Source organism: Mollisia scopiformis (genome assembly GCF_001500285.1).
Source record: "Mollisia scopiformis unplaced genomic scaffold LY89scaffold_19, whole genome shotgun sequence".
Classification (NCBI taxonomy): Eukaryota; Fungi; Ascomycota; class Leotiomycetes; order Helotiales; family Mollisiaceae; genus Mollisia; species Mollisia scopiformis.
In genome coordinates this window covers 462,275-479,003 of record NW_017263599.1, presented here as the reverse complement: position 1 = coordinate 479,003, position 16,729 = coordinate 462,275, and the positions used below count along the sequence as shown (strand labels likewise).

Here is a 16,729-nt window from a genome sequence, read left to right as displayed (position 1 = left end):
TGCTGCGCCACATCTACTCGGCCACCTCAGTATTCCCAGCCTCATAACCTCAGCTCTCTTCATGCTTACCATAGAATACAATATGAAAGCCTTTTGATAGTTCGGGACTTCATATCAGACTCAATTTTGTTATTTCAACATGGAGACATTCTCGCACTTTACCTACAACCCGCTAGACACACTGCAGAGCGAGATCCGTCTTATTTCTCTGCAGCCTTCTCAGCATGATAACGACATCGAATGTCAGCTATTGTCCGCTAATCTGGACGAACAGCCAGTATTCGAAGCTCTATCTTATGAATGGGGTCCACCAACGCCATTAAGTCATTGCAGTTGGATCAAGCTCGACGGCCATAACTCTCCCGTGCGAGAGAACCTCCGGGCTGCTCTCTCTTGTTTACGTTTCAAGGATAAAGCAAGGATTATCTGGATAGATGCTTTGTGTATCAATCAAAAGGATGTCAAAGAGCGAAATCATCAAGTTGCACAGATGGGGAAGATCTACTCACAAGCTTCGAGGGTGATCGCTTGGCTAGGTCGCGAGGAGTTCGAAGTCTACGGAGCGGCTATTGGCTTTCTGGACAATTTGAGCAGGTCATCAACCAAACTCTCACAACTTCCAATTCCGTCGATCGTTCAGCTGGGAGGTCTGCTGGCTTTATGCAGTCGAAGCTATTGGGAGCGGTTATGGATCATTCAAGAATTGGTTTTGGCCAAGGCTGTCATCGTGCATTGTGGCTCTCTTACCTTCGATCTCAATCTCTTTGGCTTCATCGAGAGGTCTTTACTTCAAGAGATAGATTATTGTGAGAGATTGAAAATTTTGAACTCTCTTCCCTTGAAGATAGTGAAGCTGCGACAAGAAGGACAGGAGCTGCGACGAGGTGGAGATGAGATAGGATCAGACTCCGAGTCAGATTCGGAGCCAGATTTAGAGGTGGAGGTCGAGCACCGCACTCATACCGAGCTAGGCGATTCTAGCCGTCCGGGCTTTTTCATCCATAATGGACACATGGGAACTCTCATCAAAGGAAAATCTCCACTGCTGGACGTGATGTACGAAGCATCCCTCTCGATGTGTATGGACCGGCGAGACAAAGTTTTCGGTTTACTCAATCTAAGTCGCAGATGTTGCAGATTAACAATCCGACCCAACTACTCCTCGTCTTTGGAAGGTATATGTCAAAGCATCTTGAATCATCATTTATCTGTACACTCTAACAAGCGGAGTCGTCTATCATATCCATCCACGAAATCAGGTTCTCCAATTCTTGTTATGAAAAAAATATTGGATAGTCTCGGCTTGAAATTCACGAAAAGCTTTGGAGAGCCTGCCAATCTCTTCCGAGAACAAAACTTATCTTTCGAACCAGCGTTGTGTCAGCCAATATATGCAGATGCAGAGTTACTATACAATGCGTCATCAAGATTTCAGCAGGTGGTAGTGACTGTCGAAACACCCAAAGTCGATCAGAAGACAGGGAAACTGTTGATTGATACATTCATGCCAGAAAAGTACTGTTTGCAGTTGAAAGGTGTGTTGGATGCTGCTAGGAACGGGAGTTTGAAGCCACGATTCATATTCGCTGAACCCTTAGAGGGAGAAGAACTCTATTTCAAGCCAGATTCACGCTTCGACAACACAATATCGGGGCGCTCAGTCGCATTTGCTACAGTACCTTTTGATAGTATACCAAATCTCAGTGGCATCCCAAATCCCAGGAATGGGCCAAATCAAGCGCAATGGCAAAGGCTAGCTGCAAGGTCATCGACAGTAGCTTCAAATTCATCAATTGAGGATGCATATGGGAATCCGAAGAACCAAGTCTACATTCCCAGGAGTTGGGCAGCAAAGCCAGAACCAAAGGCGATACAACCTCATGAAGCTGTTCCAACTGAAAATATCAGACGCATTCAAGAGGAATGGGACACACTCTTGAGATCACGCGGCGAAAACTTAGCACGTCAACGTTTGAAGGTGTTCGTCACGGATGGGGGACAAGTTGGTTATGCCACCCAGCATTGCAAAAAGGGCGATTTTGTAAGCGAAACCTCAGATGGCAGCCACAGAGTTGCAATATTCGAAGGCTCTTATGATGCTCTCCATCTTGAAATCCATAAGCTGGTTGGTAAAGGAATCTTACTACGACATGACGTTGAGTTGTCTGGCCCGGAAAAGAAAGCCGAGCTATTGAAGAAATGGCATGTTCGCAGTCATAATGAGTCCTCGGATCGAGTGCTGGATATGCATCTAGATTTTCCTAGTCTGCTATTCCTTTCTGGTTACTATTGAGACATTTTTCGAATGAGGAAAAAGTGGCACGAAGAACGCTTTTTTTTGCCTGGCGTTCCTGGCCTCTTCACACTGAACCGTTTGATTACCTCGTCTAAGAATAGGGAGAGTCAATTTGTAGCCCCAAGTCACCAGGTCTAAGCGAGAGCCAAGATTTCTCCTTTGGATACCTCGACTTCCCTCTCGCTTTCGACATCCATTCTCCTTCAACTAGGAAGATTCCTGCAAAGATTCTCAAAAAGCACCATGAAGCGTCTCCTCACCCAGCTCCAACGCTATACGAGTACCCCACTTCTCCACACGCGTCCCTTTCACAGACTCAATATCAGATCATCTTTCTTCGCGCGCTCACGATCACTATCAAAGATTCACACCATCAGTTGGTCACATCATGCCGACTATCCCAACTATCCTGCACCAAGCCCGGCAGAGGAAATAGTGTCCGAGGAAGAAAACTGGGCACGTATGATTTCAGATCAAGGAGGTGTCATGCAAGACAGTGAATTCCATTACGTAGGCTTCGTCGCCTATCGTTGCACATACGCCAATTGCTCTGAATCTCGCTGGCAAGAGTTCAAAAAGGTTTTTGAGAAATTGATGTTGATGCAGTGGGAAGACCAGGCCAGATGTGGCTATGATCCCGAAGACAACAGGAAATGCTTTAAAGTTTTCTGGGTTGAGGAAAGAGAGGAACTAGATGGTAAAGGGATCACAGACCTGGGGTTTTTGAGAAAGTAAGTAAAAGGTTTCAAACTTGACGAGTCATTGATACTGATTCGGATTCATCAAAGGAAATTCGAAAGCTTGATCGGCGGTCAATTCACGGACCCTGATTTGAAATTCGTTTCCACGGCTATGAATGTATTTCTCTTGGTCGACGACAAAGTCATCTCTTTTCTCCTCGATTTCACTGGAGATAAGGGTAACATCCCGTTTGTGCACGCTGTTGCAGCTAACGCAGAAGAATGCGAAGACGACTGGGATGAGGATGATCTGGAACTGTCCTACCAAGGCCATTACAAAGTGGCCGTGGAACTACTTGGAGAATTCTGGGCGATTGTCGGGTCAGGTGATATGGGGATGGAGGAAATTTGTCTAGAACAACACGGAGGAGGTATTGGGAGGACAGTAGGAATGTATGCTCTGTACGAAGATTGTAACAGTCAAAATGTCAAGGAAAAGCTTTTAGAGTAACCCCAGAGACAAGACAGATCAGCGAAATGTACATGGAAATGAGCACAATGTAGCTATAATCCCAGTCCAGCTACGGCAGATACAGACGTCGGGTCCTAGAACTGGGCTCCTCATTGTATTGAAGTCATCACTTGAATCTTCTCTCGCTCTTCTTCGTACCTTAGCCTCACACCCTCTCAACACCACTCATCCTTGAACGTGCCCTGCGTCCCGCTCACTACACAATACTCCAACCCTTACCCTCGTCCGCCGGTAAAGCACATCCCATGTCGTACTGTATGGTGCAGACCTCGGTAGTAGTTCCGTGTAATATTACTCTGCTGTATCACATTAAGATCATAGCATCACATAACATGCTTCCACATGTTCTCACCACAAGACAACGGACATGCTTGTATGTGAAAATCTCGATTTTGTATCTCACTAGTAATCTTAATTACTTCCCAGCAAGTATCACCCGCCATCATAAAGCACCGCTCCCTCCATCAAATTCCCAGTCCAACACCCCCATCGAAATCAGCTCAAGCACTTAAGCCAAAGCCTCAACCGAAGACCGAAAAGAGACATAAGAGGTTGAAATAAGTTCCAAAGCCAGAGACGATCCCATCCATTCTATCCTCAGAGATTCAATCCTCAAGCACTTAAGCCCAAGTCCGAAAGGTAGAAGAATCCGGAAGAAAAGTTCAGCAAAGCAAACATCCCATCAAAAGTTTTCAAGCTCAAGCAATTAAGCCCATAACTGAAGTCAAGGATCCGGAATAAAGCATAGGAGCCAGCAGTGAACGAAAGAAGCCAGCCAATGAAGGCCACGCAACTTTCAATCCGTCAATCGTAAAAGCAAAAATCATTTCCCACCACCTGACCATCAGAAGTCTCTAGATGAATCTCGAGCATTATCCCCGGCACAGATGTCCACTCATCTCTCATCCCAAAGTGAGAACGAGGAGATAGTCGCAAAGTGAAAGAGAAGAAGAAATAGAAACACAAGTTGTAATGTGCAAAGGGGGTCGTAAACCGTGAAGAACGTTGGTATCTATTTGCACAATCGATCAAGCAAGAGAAAATGCCTGCGAAAGAAATATAGTCGAACAAAAGTCGTGTTGCTGGAAAGAACGCGTCTAATGACTTGTTGTGTACAGCGCGAAGAGGTATGGCCAGTTTCGAGTCGAATGAAGTTTGTGCGGTTCAAAGCGGCGTGGTAGTATGTAAAAGCAAAGCATGAGCAAAGTTGATCATAGAGCCTCCCATTTTCAGTAACGCCATGAAGTATGAGCAGATAGAAAGCGAAAGGGCGAAAGTGAGGAGAGTGGAAAGAGTTCAGTTTTGAATCTTCTTGCGGCCGAACATGCGTTGCAAGGAACCCCTCTCCTCCTTTTGAAGAGTAGGAGCGAAGGTTTGAGGTTGAGTTGATAGTGCAGAAGGTGGATCACTGCGCATGAAGAAGTCGGCAAGCTCATTGGTGCGGGGTGCTTGGCTGTAAGAGGCTGCGCGGGGTTCATAGCGCTTTTGAACGACCTTGCCACGAGCAGTGTCGACCTGTCTAGCATAGCTGCTGTCTCCATTGGAAACGGTATCAGCGGTGGGAGTCTTGCCATAGGTGGTGCTGTACTTGGCGGCGATAGGAGTGTACAAAGGGGCCTTCGGGAGAGGTGGTGGTGCCTCCGTAGACTTCATTTGGGCAACGTTGGTAGATGAGTTGCTGCGACCGAAGCGGGACATCAAGCTCGGAGTGCTAGACTTCTTCTTAACGCTCTTGGTCTTGTTTGAAGTAGGTCGGGAGACATTCTCGAAGATTGGGCTTGGCTCAGGTGCTGGTGGAGGAGCATTCCTGAGAAAGTCTGCCAGGCTCTCCTCCTTCGCCGGCTTTGGGTTAGAAACAGCTGCAAATTCTTCTTCATCTTCGTCAGAGAGATCGATGGCATATGGGTCACGAACGCGACGAGTCTTGCGCTTCGGCATACGATCTTCTTCTTCGAAGGTGTTGTAGTTGTTTTGGACTGGCAACGGCTTGTTAACGTTGTTGCTAGCCTTGATGAGGGGGATCTGAGATGTGATGGAGCCTTCAGCCGAGCCAGTTGCTTGACTGTAACGTGCATCAGCTAGGGAAGCATCGATAGCCTTGCCACCAACAGCTCCAGACATTTGATCGGAATCCATGGTGGTACGGAAGGGAGCCACAGTGCGAGGAATGCGGTGATCTTCCTTGTCCAATTGAGGGCCCGATCGAACAAAGTCGATTAAGTCACTAATGCTGTGGCCCCGTGGCACAGCTGCATCTCGAGCCTGCAGACGGACTCGGCCTGCTGAAGACTCCGAGCGACGAGGAAGGTTAACAGGGGCTGCAGCAGGTGCAGTAGGCATGGTTGAGCCGCTCATGTTTCTAGCAGTTCCATTTATACCACGATGGGCAGCAGATGTTGATCGAGCAGGGGTTACATCGGCATTGGAACCATAGAGATTGGTAGGACCTGCAGATGGTTAGAAAATGTTGTTTGTAGCTTTAACCGCTTCTGAAAGTCATGGTGTAAATGGGATTCGGTTGAAAAGGGGTACATGAAGTCTCATATGATTTGCTCGGGTGAGATAGGAGTAAAGCTGACCTGTGCTTCGGATGAATTCGGCAAAGTCACCGACAGAATCTCTCTCAGCTCGTGCCTCCCGTGGTTGAGGCGCGTTTTGTCGCTGTCTGGAGCCAGTGTTGGATGAGGGTCTTGGGATGGGTTTGAAAGGGGATTTGACCGATCTGCCAGCGTCTCCGCCACCGTTGGTATATTTGCTGACAGAGGACGAGTGAGATCGACCAGTAGTAGGGCGACCTTCAGCTGCGGTTGGAAGAGTAGGTGGTGCAGCATAGCGAGGAGAATCAGGTGACTACTTTTGTTAGCAAGATCGACAGATGAAATAGGAGATAGGGCAAATACCTCAATATCACGCATGTTCTGGGGGGTGAGGGTGTATTGAATGGTCTGATCACTGCGGATGAGTTGCTCAAAGCTTTGTCCCTTGTCCTCTTTTTGTGTGCTGTCTTCCGATGTTCGTAAGGCCTTCAATCTGCTAGAGGCAGAGGACGAGCCAGATCCCGAGGTGTGGATGGGTCGTTGAGTCTGCTCCAATGCCTTCTGCGCAGCAGCCTTGGCTTTCCACGGGTCTTGGTTTCGTGGATTGATGTACGGACGTGGTTGGTAAGGTGCCTGATTGGTTTCAGCCAAACCTGGAGTGTAATAACCTCCCTCATCATCTGGAATAATGCGAGCAGCACGGCCAGGTGCAGCCGCAGCATTGAAAGCAGTCATCTCTATGTTGTGTTGATCGACAGAGTTTGAATCACCAGCGGCGTCTTGAGTACCTTCAGTCATTTCACGTAGAGGAGTGAGTGGAGGAACTCCGATCTCAGCGCCGTGTGTTCTTGAATGGATGGACGGGGCAGAGGTGGGTTGCAAAGGAGTTGAAGTTGTGGACTGTAGAGGTAGATCGGTGGGAGAAATCTCTCTGAGGTGGCGAGAGACAGGTGGGGCGGATAAAACAAAGGCAGAGCCCTTCGTATTGTCTCGACCAGGTGAATCGGATGCAAACTGTGTTGATTGATAGGGATTGGGTGAGGTCTCTATATCCACGCCTTGCATGGCTGAAGCGAGCTCGGAAGGAACGGCTGTTGTGGGTGAAGATTTAAACTCGTCAGTCTCTCTTTCCTCAACCTCGGAGATCGAATCCCCAAGACTGTTTCGGGTATGTCTTGCACTCATTGCAGACCCATTGCGAGCAATTGGACTTGCAGTTGGCCCTCTTGAGATTGGGCTCCCAACTCGAGGTGTCATTTGCATGCCCTCTGGAAGCACGGGTGAGTGGATGCTGGCTGGTCGAGAAACAACCACGGGTCGACCACCAACATAATCAGCCGCATCAACAGAGCCAGCTCTCGACATCCCAGGACTTCGAGCTGGGCCTACATCAATAAGACGCAGCGAATGAACACTGGTGGACCGGACGCTTGACCGCCTCGAAGGCACCTTGGGGTCGTTTTCCTCTGGACTTATTCGGCCAGCAGGCGGAAGAGAAACTCGAGACGATGTCAGTATCTGGGGTTCTTCCGCCTCTGATTCATCCTCTACATCAGTAACATCCGCTACTGGATCCGTCTGTGGAGCTTGACCATGGGCAACAGCGACAATTCCAGCTACTGCCGCTGCTCCAATTGCTGTGGCTCCGGCGACAACTCCAGCAATCATACTGCTATGCTTCTCTGGTTCTTTGCTTTCATCCGAGAGGGCTTTTTCCTCTTCGAGCTCCGCAGGAGCAGTATTCCCGTCGACCATTTCTTCATCCTTGGCTTCTTGACTGACTGGGATCTTTTCAGAAGCAGCATTTTCGGTCTCCTCAGTAGTCTCGACTGTTGGTTTAACTCGTTTCGGGGACGTATATATGGATGGAGCTGGTGATGGTAGCGAATTTGAGCGTTTCCTCCCTTTCACTGATAGAAATGTTGGTGTTTGGGGTTGTGAGGCATTTGGGGTTAAGAGTCCATAAGGAGCATGGTGGATAATCATACTCTTTGGTCGAGGTGGTACGGCAATGCCTTCATCCTCACTAGAGGCATCTTCTTCGTCTTCGTCGTCACTTTGAGCCGCTAGTCCTGGAATTTCAATTTCTCTCACATCGTTGTCGTTCATAGGCAGAGGAATTGTAGCCGCATGTTCGTGCTCAGCCAAGACGGCAGCTAGGGATGGTCGTCGAGCATTCTCATCAACTGATTGCTCTGGAGTCATACTCGCAGCTCTGCTAGTGTAGGGCTGTGACTGCAAAGATTCTCGGGAGAAAGTTCGTCCTAAGGAAACCGAAGTTGTTGGAGATCTTATCCGTTTCTTCCACCCTCTCCAAAGTCGTCCTAATGTCCGGTCTAGCGCTACTTTTTCCATATCAGTATCTTCGACCACAACTCGTTCCGCGATATCTGCAGGAGTGCTAGTGCCATCTTGCTCTTCTTTCTCGTGTCTTGTTCTCAATTTGTGGTATGCTGCTTGACCCGCGACCACCAAGACCTGTTCGCCCATGAATTCCAAGATGGACGTGAGGAAAATAGCAACGGCTGGCGAGACGACTCCTGGATTATTCGAAAACCTATTGGTAGAGCCCGGCGGGCCGTCCAGTTGCTCTTGCTCCGTGTAGTAATCTTCATCTTCTTCCTCCATATCTCCGAGCGACGAGTACACCATGCATCGTAGCCTTGTACGCTTCCACACCAGCTCCAGATCCCAATCCCCACTCGGTTCGAGTCCATTGTGAAATGCAAGAAGTTCCTCTTCTTCTCCACCTCCCAAATATTCATGGAGTTCTTGGTCCGCACCATCGATGGCACCCTTGGCGAGTTTGGGTTTCAAAACTTCCGCAACCGCAGGTCTGAGTGATGCGAGCGAAGTCGACCGCGATACTGATAAGAAATTGAATAATAATTGATCAAGGAATCGATTGACCAATTTCAGCGCTGGCGGAGAAACCAATGCTGTCTCTCCAGAAGGCTCGATCCCATGCTGGTCGAACCAAGCGTCTGCCTGACTGTCATGATCATTGGTCACGATCTGCGAGGCAGCAGAAGCAGCAATGAAAGCCGGATCTGGAGAGACAGCAGATGGAGGTGAAAGTAATCCGCCATATCCTGTGAGCGATGGTCGATCGCTGGAGATGCTGTGTGACCGTCTCTGGCGTGGGGAGGATTGCCCAGTATTGATTGCCAGATCAATAGGTGCCATATTGAATATTCCAACTCTGTTCAGCAGCGCAAGCGCGTGCTCCTCGAACTATCCAAATTCTCGTAGCAAAGGTTCTCAAGATCGGTTCATCTGTTCGTGAGGGAAAATTCTTTCGATCGAAGGTTTAATCAAGCGTTCGATTCGGAAAAGTCTAGATTGGGAAGAGAGTGATTCGAAGAGCCGAAATCTTGTCTTGGACCAAATTATGTTAGCCTCATTATTATAAATAACTGGAGGTGTGTGATGGACGAAACAATAACAGACGGGGAAGGGGGTTTGAGTTGTATGGGTTGATGCAGGATCGCCGGCAGTAATCAATGCAAGTCAGCGTGGAAGCTGAGCAAGACTCAGTTTCCTCAGCTTGGACGATCGACGTCGCACTTCTTGGACAGTAGTGATGTACCACGTCAATCGCATGGAGAACTCGTGGGCGTTATGTCGGTGGGCAAGATCTGCGTACTCAATTCTCACCCCCTTCTCCAACGGTATTTGTGCTTGTGCTGTGGCACCGAGAAGTGAGATGAAACACACACCTGAAGAAGGAATTCGCTGCTATCAAAAGAGTGCGCCCGCTGTAGCACGATGCACCGCAGTGCAGTTTCTCTCGGCCGGTTCTTGCGATGGGAGACGATCACCTTGCGCAGCAAAGCAATAAGGATAATAGGTAAGTGAGATGGTGAGAGCAAAGGATAGATAGAAGATGATCAGACAGCGACGACAACGATATATTCGGACTTTTTTCTTTCCACAGTAGCAGGAGCGACGAAGATGGATCCCTCGGGGAAGAATGACCAGGATAGGAGGAGCACTCAACGGCTAGGCGAAGTGGCAGTCAGGGGCATCGAGCATCCAATAGTCGAAGTGGCGCAAGTACCGGAGAATATGGGTGAGACACAAGAGTCAGGTAGGCCCAGATAGGTGACTCTGCCGATTGCAATGGATCAATCCAGCTTCTTTACCGTGCCCACAATCCTTCTGTTCTTCGACGACGAAGAGGGGGGTTAGATAGGGTCCAGGAGAAGAAGAAGAAGGAGAAGGGTGGTCGACGCGACTGTCGCAAATTTGTTTGCGGCTGGCTGGGGATGGGACGGATGATATGCAGCAGAGTCGTCCCAGGGCTGGTCGTCCCAAGATTTCGCAATCACTCACTTCTGTTCTTGGTGAGTTCTTACGGCACGGCTGCTCTTTATTCACCACCTGGTCTGCACACTATTTTGCTTTGACACCTCCCTTTCTTTGGGGAAATCTGAGATACGCGGTCTGTCCGCTCCGATGGCCACGCTGCGTGCAGCTGCTAAAAGCCATAAAGGGTTGGTCGACGACCAGGTCAAAGGCCGCTAGAATATTCACGGAATCAGGACTAGGACTAACACTACCAATGCTCCACTTCTGCTACAACACTATGCAGTCGACTGCTGTAGCTCAAGACTCCTGAGCCTCCCATTTGTCTGGTATCAGGAGAATTGCTCCATCTGGCAGGGAGATCTTCAGATCACTTATACTTCTTCGGGACGAGAGGCGTGCAGACCAAGGTAATTGTCGAGAGCATTGCGAACTCTAAAGTCCAATCGTCACGACTCTCCTACAAGCCATCTCTCTAATCATTTCTCCGTCTGCTTCTCTTTCCCGTTCCTGCTGCCCGCCTATCTGCCTGCATATAAGTAATTTCCTCACTTTTCACTTTTCACTTCTCTTCATCGTGGCGGGTACCAATCGAGATCTCATCAGCTTGGTGACAATTCTTACAAGATCTGAAAGTACAAGATCTCGATGACATACTAAAACTTCTTATTCGATATTCCATTTTCGTCCATTGGCACACGTTGTAGAACACAGATTCATACTTTTCAGAAACTGTAGTCTCGGTGACTTGGTGTTATTCTCTCATTCGGCCACCATTCGGCACCTTCTCTGTTGGGGCCTCGCATCGCCTCACCAGCTAAAACCATCCGGCTTCTTTACACAGCAAGTCTAATGCAACTCAATCTCACTCGAAGATCCAGATGAGTACAGTTAGCGTTGGACACGGCATCAGTCGTCACTCCAACAAGGTCCAGGTCACTTGTCTCTCCCACAAGTGCGAATCGAAGACATATCTTCGAGAAACCGAACCTGGATCCCATACCCCGGATCCGGGTATGTATCCAGGGTATGTCCAGACAGCATCAATATCAAGCCGTCCGTGATGAAAAGATACTGACCCGCGTACCTGACTTCTCACGTTGCACGAAATATCATACAATATGATCACTCGAGCCCATAACAGCTGCAGCACTCGGACGTCTCCGCATTCTTTTATCGTTAAGAGCTGCAATAAGAGCTGCACGGTGATGGGGTCAGGTCAGGCACAGCAAGCAACCACTTTTTTTTGGCTAGAGATATTGAGCAAGCTGCAGATGCACATGGCGCAGAATGTGTTTCAAAAGCCATGCGTACCAGATGCAGACGAGCTCCACGCCTCTTCTGCGCTGGAGAAAGGATTCGGTGCGTGTGGGACGCACCCAACCATTGAAGTGGCTGGCCACACAGCAGCAGATCGATCCTGGACTCGATTGCAGAACCTACGCCGTCGGCGAGTTCTCAGCACACATACAATAATTAATAATATTTCTCGGCCCTCACTCAATACGAGTTCTGTCCATCTCCTCTCAACAGCAAAGAAAGAATTCAAAGACCTGTTTGCTCATTGCCGAATTCCTGGTACAGTAACCTTACACATCTTCACCCGCTTTCCCGCCCGGTCGCAATCAGCACAACACAACAGCCGGGAAGCACAAAGCGCGCACTCTGATTCCCCAATGGCTGACTTCCCTTCAACTCAATGCATTGTCTTCGCTCGGACACCCAGCTTGACATTGACAGCCCGGCCCAGCCTGCAAATAGTATGGAATGATCCATCCACCCGTAACCCGTACCATGTCATGTTTGGCAAGGGTAGCGATATCGCTGTTTCACATCCTTCTCGATGTCTTCCAACGCAGAAACAAAACATGGGATGGGCACGTGTACAAATAGAAGGAAAGAGAGACATCTATCTGCAGCGGCTGTCACATTTCTTTCTGTGTTGCCCGCACAGAGCGAGCCCCCCACTGTTGGATTTTTGGGGGAGCCGGTTGGCGAAATTCACTCGGACCTGATGAACTCGGCAGTGATGGACAATTGCCGAGAAGATCTTCTTTCTTGCTTTGATCTCCTTTTCCCCATCATTTATCTCTTCTTTCTATTCCTCTATGATCTCGGTAAGCTATTTCATCAGCAAAGTCAGAGCTGAACGAATATACCAACGCACGCATGCATGCACGAACCTGCCGGTGCCCGTTCTCGGGAAGAGTAGGTAGGTATTCCTGGAGTTGTCAATTTTCTTTCCTTGGTTCGTCCCGAGGTACAGAATTGCTGGGATACCGGTTTGTTTCGAGGATGGAGGATTGTTTGCTTCAAACGAATAGTGGAGATTCCGACTTTTGTTTCGTGGTGTTTGCTTCCTAGGATTCAGCCCGTTCCGAGAAGTGACGAAGTCGGGACTTGGGACGGCGGCGTGCAGGGGAGAGGTGAGTTGGGGTTCCGTTTGAGGGAGAGGACGGTGTAGAGATATCACAGTCAGTTCGTGAGATGGATGGTCCATGGAAGTGTGAGCTCTTAATCACTTGCATGGGTGATGACACGTGATTGAGATTCAAGGGATATATCCTCTTCGTTTTTCGTTTGTTCCTCTTGCATTCTTGCAGTGTTGCTCAAGGTCCTTCGATTGTAGTTGAGGTGAAGTGGTGTAGGATTCTCTGAGTAGAGATATCTTTCGATTCTTAAGTCGAGTACTCGTTCTTGGTCGATTGTTTTTCACTCAAATCTTGCTATATCTTGCGAACCAAAGTCCAAGATGAATTCTGAGAATAAAATTCTGTATCAAATTGGTGTCGACATGCTTTTGTTAGTGATAGTGGGAGAAACACACGAGATCTCTCTATTGTTCACTTCTCTATTCTTTCTGTTCACGTTGCCTTGCAATAAAAACGTCCATGCAAGATGTCGATTCAGGGACCAGTCTTAAGATCAAGCATGAAGTCATAGATCTTCTGTGATGGAAGCGCTTTGTTGTACTTCTTCCTGCGGAGATTGCGTCTGAGTGGATATGTATCGAATATTCTCAGGTGCTGGCCTCAACTTTCGTATTCTCTGGAATTCTCGAAAAGAGGTTCGGTCTCTTTACCTATAAACCTATGCGCTTTCATGTCTTTTACTGCTCTAGATACTGTTTAGACGTCAAGTATGCTCGAAAGCCAGGAGAACCTACCTAGGTATCTCAAGCTGTTCTTTGAAGCACGTGATACCAAGCTTTATAGGATCCGCATCGTATTTTCAGTCAGTGGATACTACCCATTTTCCGTCTTCGATTCAAGATCTGGACTTCCTGCTGCATTGTACCTTTCCTCTCTCTTCTCTGGGCAGATATGCAAGTGCAAGCGAATCCCTCTCATCACGTGACTCTGTCTATTCTTCCCAAGATTTGAATTTGGCAACATAATAACTTCATTCTTGGCCATTGTTCTTCTTATAAATCAGATTTACCAAATTCAAATCTCCATCTCAAATCCTCACCAAATTTCATCCCAAAAGTAAGCTGACCCAATCCGCAAATTCCGGCAAAATGATAATCCCAGCAATCGCATCAATGGCGTCCCCATTTCGTATTCCGACTCCAATCAGGTTTGTGTAACACGCCCCTGCGTGCGCCTCTTCTGTATTCCCCTGAGCCACCAAACCAGCCCCAAATCGACCCGATCTGCTAAACCACCACCGAGTGATCCAATCAAGCTCTGCTCTGGGCAGGTTTACAAGCTAAAGCCATGTATGGGCATAATCTGAGTGCGGCGCAGTATGAAGCGCTTTCCAAACGAGTGATGGGACGAGATGCTTACATACCCCCATCCTTCTGCTGCTGCTCCTTCTCTCTTGGATCCTTCTTCTTTTGTGATTGTTGTTCTTGTTGATCTGTGTTTTTGATCGCCTTTGCATTCGCGATCTTCATCATGATGCTGCGGTGGTGTTTCTTTGCTGCATTTACGAGCTTTGTGCTGGGTCAAGATACCAATTATTTCGCGGAACGGGACGAGGATGGGATCCAGGCACGGCAGCAGCCTGGTGTGGTATCCTCATCGGATTTTCTGAGGAGAGCGTACCATGGCTGTGAGTACATCTGCCAATACTTGAAATCTTTGGATAGCCTGCTAACAACATTTAGCGGTCGTGGTAGGAGATTATGTTTATATTGATGGAGGAGCATTTTCGTACATGAGTAGTGGTTCACCAGTCTATGATTACTGTACGCCCGCAGAATCTCGTTGCCTGAAGAAAGATTCTAATAATGGACAGCTACGACGACTTTATCGATCGGCCTCAGTAGTTCTTGGACGAATGCATCGGTGGTCATAAATTCGAATTCGAAACCAAGCGGGGTACCGAACCTTGACGATAACACTCTCTGGTACGACTCGAGTTCGAATTCTCTGCTGGCTGGATTTGGCGGTGCTGCCCCGCGATTCAATACCCCGTCACCTTATGCCTTGGGATTATGGTCTTTTGCGCTCGATGGGCAAGGAGGGGGAACATGGAGTGCAATCACAGCTGCTACGACATCACTTCGGAAATCGTTCACTAGACCATATCAAGGACTTTCAACATGGGGAGGAGACAGCGCTTTCACAATTGGAGGGTATATTAATGATTTGACGAGCCCGGCGACTGCCAACTATACCGGAAGCGAGCCATTACCGGGAATTGTTCAGTATAACATGACATCTGGCACTTTCAAGAATTCCAGCGCAGCAGGTTATAACTTCAACGGTACCGCTGAGAGAGGAGTATTGCATTACGTTCCATCGTTTGGTCCAGAGGGAATTTATGTTCTGCTCGGTGGTGATATCTCGGGTTACCAAGGTTATACTGCAGGCTCCGATCTTCAGTCCTTCTCCAGTCTAACAATCTATGATCCTGCTTCCGGAAACTTTTATAATCAGACGGCCACGGGAAATATCCCTCAAGCCAGGATTGAGTTTTGCGCTACTGGGATCAACTCTACGAATGAGACATATGAGATGTAAGCCTAGCTCATTTCCTCGAAACCGGATCATTTTGCTGACTGAGATGCAGATTCATGTACGCAGGATGGGGAAGTAACCTCGGATCCGCTGCACTACCTTTTGATGAGATTTACATCTTGACTTTACCCGCTTTCGAATGGATCAAAGTAAACTACGCTCCAGCACATCCCAGACATGGCCACTCCTGCCACACAGTCGGCAACCGCCAAATGTTGGTCATCGGCGGAGTCGATTCCTCAGCAGACAGCACCTCTTCCTCCGCACCAACTCTCGACAAAGCGACTTTCGCAACCGCAGACCAATTTACACAAGGTCTCGCTATCTTCGACATGACCGACTTGACTTGGTCTAGCGGATATGACGCTAATGCCGCTGAATACGAACAATCTGATTCCGTGCAAACTTTCTATTCATCACGGTATGTACATCCTTTCTAATCAGTAACACAAACAAGCTAATAAGAAAAAGCACATCCAAAGATCCCACAACCTGGGGCTCACCCGCACTCCAAACCCTCTTCCAAACCACCCACTTCACAGCCGCAACAAACACCTCAACCAACACAACCTCAACCTCAACCCCAATCCCCACCCCATCCTCCAAATCCTCCTCCTCCAACGCCGGGGCCATCGCAGGCGGTGTCGTCGGCGGCGTAGCCGGCCTGGCCCTCCTCGCCGGCCTAGGCTGGTTCTTCTTCCGGCGCCGCCAAAAGAAGAACACCAACACCGCCGAGCTGGCCGCGAACGGAGAAGCGAACAATGCCGTCCCCGGCACGGGTACTACGTTCGCGGGACACCCGGTCACGGATTACAAGTACCAGCCGGTGGCGGGGCCGAATGGCACTTATGCGAGTCCGACGATGTCGGAGGTGCATGCTGATCCGGTGGCGCATCAGATGCCTACGCCGTCGGATTATGGGGGTGGGGGACATCAGTTTGCGAGTGAGTTGGAGACGAGGGAGCAGCATGAGTTGCCTTGAGGTGGTGGTTAGCTGATAGATATTGACTGAGGGGATGCGCGAGATAGATTGAGAGTGATTGGTATGTTATTATGTGTTTTAGCAGCGAGGATTAACGGGCTAACAAGATGTAGGTTGAAGATACACCTTTTTGGAGTTGTATACCAAATTGGTACCTCAACAACATCCGCTGAATAGAGACAGAAGAGAGGAAGGACGAAGATGAGAGTTCAGCGAAGGAGAGGGTGACTTGTACTATTCAACGAGATGATGCCCATATACATATATATAATGAATGTCCTTATGAACCTCCACTCTTGTTCCATAAATCTGAACTTCTAATTCATATCTTGATCAAAAACAGTTCTGATGAAGGAAAGCCGCTGCCAGTGCATCATGGTGTGGGGTATCCCGTGACTATGGTAGTGAGAAGCTTTCGCTCCTT

General features: G+C 48.5%; 4 protein-coding genes across 4 annotated transcripts; 3 read left to right on the top strand and 1 right to left on the bottom strand.

The window, feature by feature from the left end:
• Window positions 1-139: 139 nt before the first annotated feature.
• LY89DRAFT_540779 (HET-domain-containing protein) lies at window positions 140-538 on the top strand (the record flags this gene model as incomplete). The annotated part of the gene is made up of 1 exon (XM_018208167.1): window positions 140-538. A coding segment is annotated over one exon (399 nt), but the record flags the coding sequence as incomplete, so codon positions are not given.
• A 2,001-nt stretch (window positions 539-2,539) lies between these two features.
• On the top strand, window positions 2,540-3,487 carry LY89DRAFT_737299 (uncharacterized protein; the record flags this gene model as incomplete). The annotated part of the gene is made up of 2 exons (XM_018220238.1): window positions 2,540-3,027; window positions 3,085-3,487. 2 exons carry the CDS (start codon window positions 2,540-2,542, stop codon window positions 3,485-3,487), a joined length of 891 nt encoding a protein of 296 aa, XP_018067676.1.
• Window positions 3,488-4,412: 925 nt separating this feature from the next.
• LY89DRAFT_156936 (uncharacterized protein) lies at window positions 4,413-9,429 on the bottom strand. The gene is made up of 3 exons (XM_018205459.1): window positions 6,409-9,429; window positions 6,088-6,358; window positions 4,413-5,955 (listed from the first exon to the last, which is right to left on the bottom strand). Exons 1-3 carry the CDS (start codon window positions 9,229-9,231, stop codon window positions 4,805-4,807), a joined length of 4,245 nt encoding a protein of 1,414 aa, XP_018067675.1. The 5' UTR covers window positions 9,232-9,429; the 3' UTR covers window positions 4,413-4,804.
• A 4,570-nt stretch (window positions 9,430-13,999) lies between these two features.
• Window positions 14,000-16,597, top strand: LY89DRAFT_785046 (uncharacterized protein). Its single transcript, XM_018222849.1, has 6 exons — window positions 14,000-14,412; window positions 14,468-14,548; window positions 14,599-15,322; window positions 15,376-15,744; window positions 15,795-16,366; window positions 16,419-16,597. The coding sequence occupies exons 1-5, from the start codon at window positions 14,256-14,258 to the stop codon at window positions 16,303-16,305; spliced, it is 1,842 nt and encodes a 613-aa protein (XP_018067674.1). The 5' UTR covers window positions 14,000-14,255; the 3' UTR covers window positions 16,306-16,366; window positions 16,419-16,597.
• The last annotated feature ends 132 nt before the right edge of the window (window positions 16,598-16,729 follow it).

Coding starts and splice junctions, on each gene's coding strand:
- LY89DRAFT_785046 (XM_018222849.1), top strand. CDS start 14,256: ATGATGCTGCGGTGGTGTTTCTTTGCTGCATTTACGAGCTTTGTGCTG. Junction 14,549..14,598: donor TTCACCAGTCTATGATTACT/GTACGCCCGCAG, acceptor AATAATGGACAG/CTACGACGACTTTATCGATC. Junction 15,323..15,375: donor ACGAATGAGACATATGAGAT/GTAAGCCTAGCT, acceptor ACTGAGATGCAG/ATTCATGTACGCAGGATGGG.
- LY89DRAFT_156936 (XM_018205459.1), bottom strand. CDS start 9,231: ATGGCACCTATTGATCTGGCAATCAATACTGGGCAATCCTCCCCACGC. Junction 6,359..6,408: donor AGAACATGCGTGATATTGAG/GTATTTGCCCTA, acceptor TAACAAAAGTAG/TCACCTGATTCTCCTCGCTA. Junction 5,956..6,087: donor CGAATTCATCCGAAGCACAG/GTCAGCTTTACT, acceptor AACCATCTGCAG/GTCCTACCAATCTCTATGGT.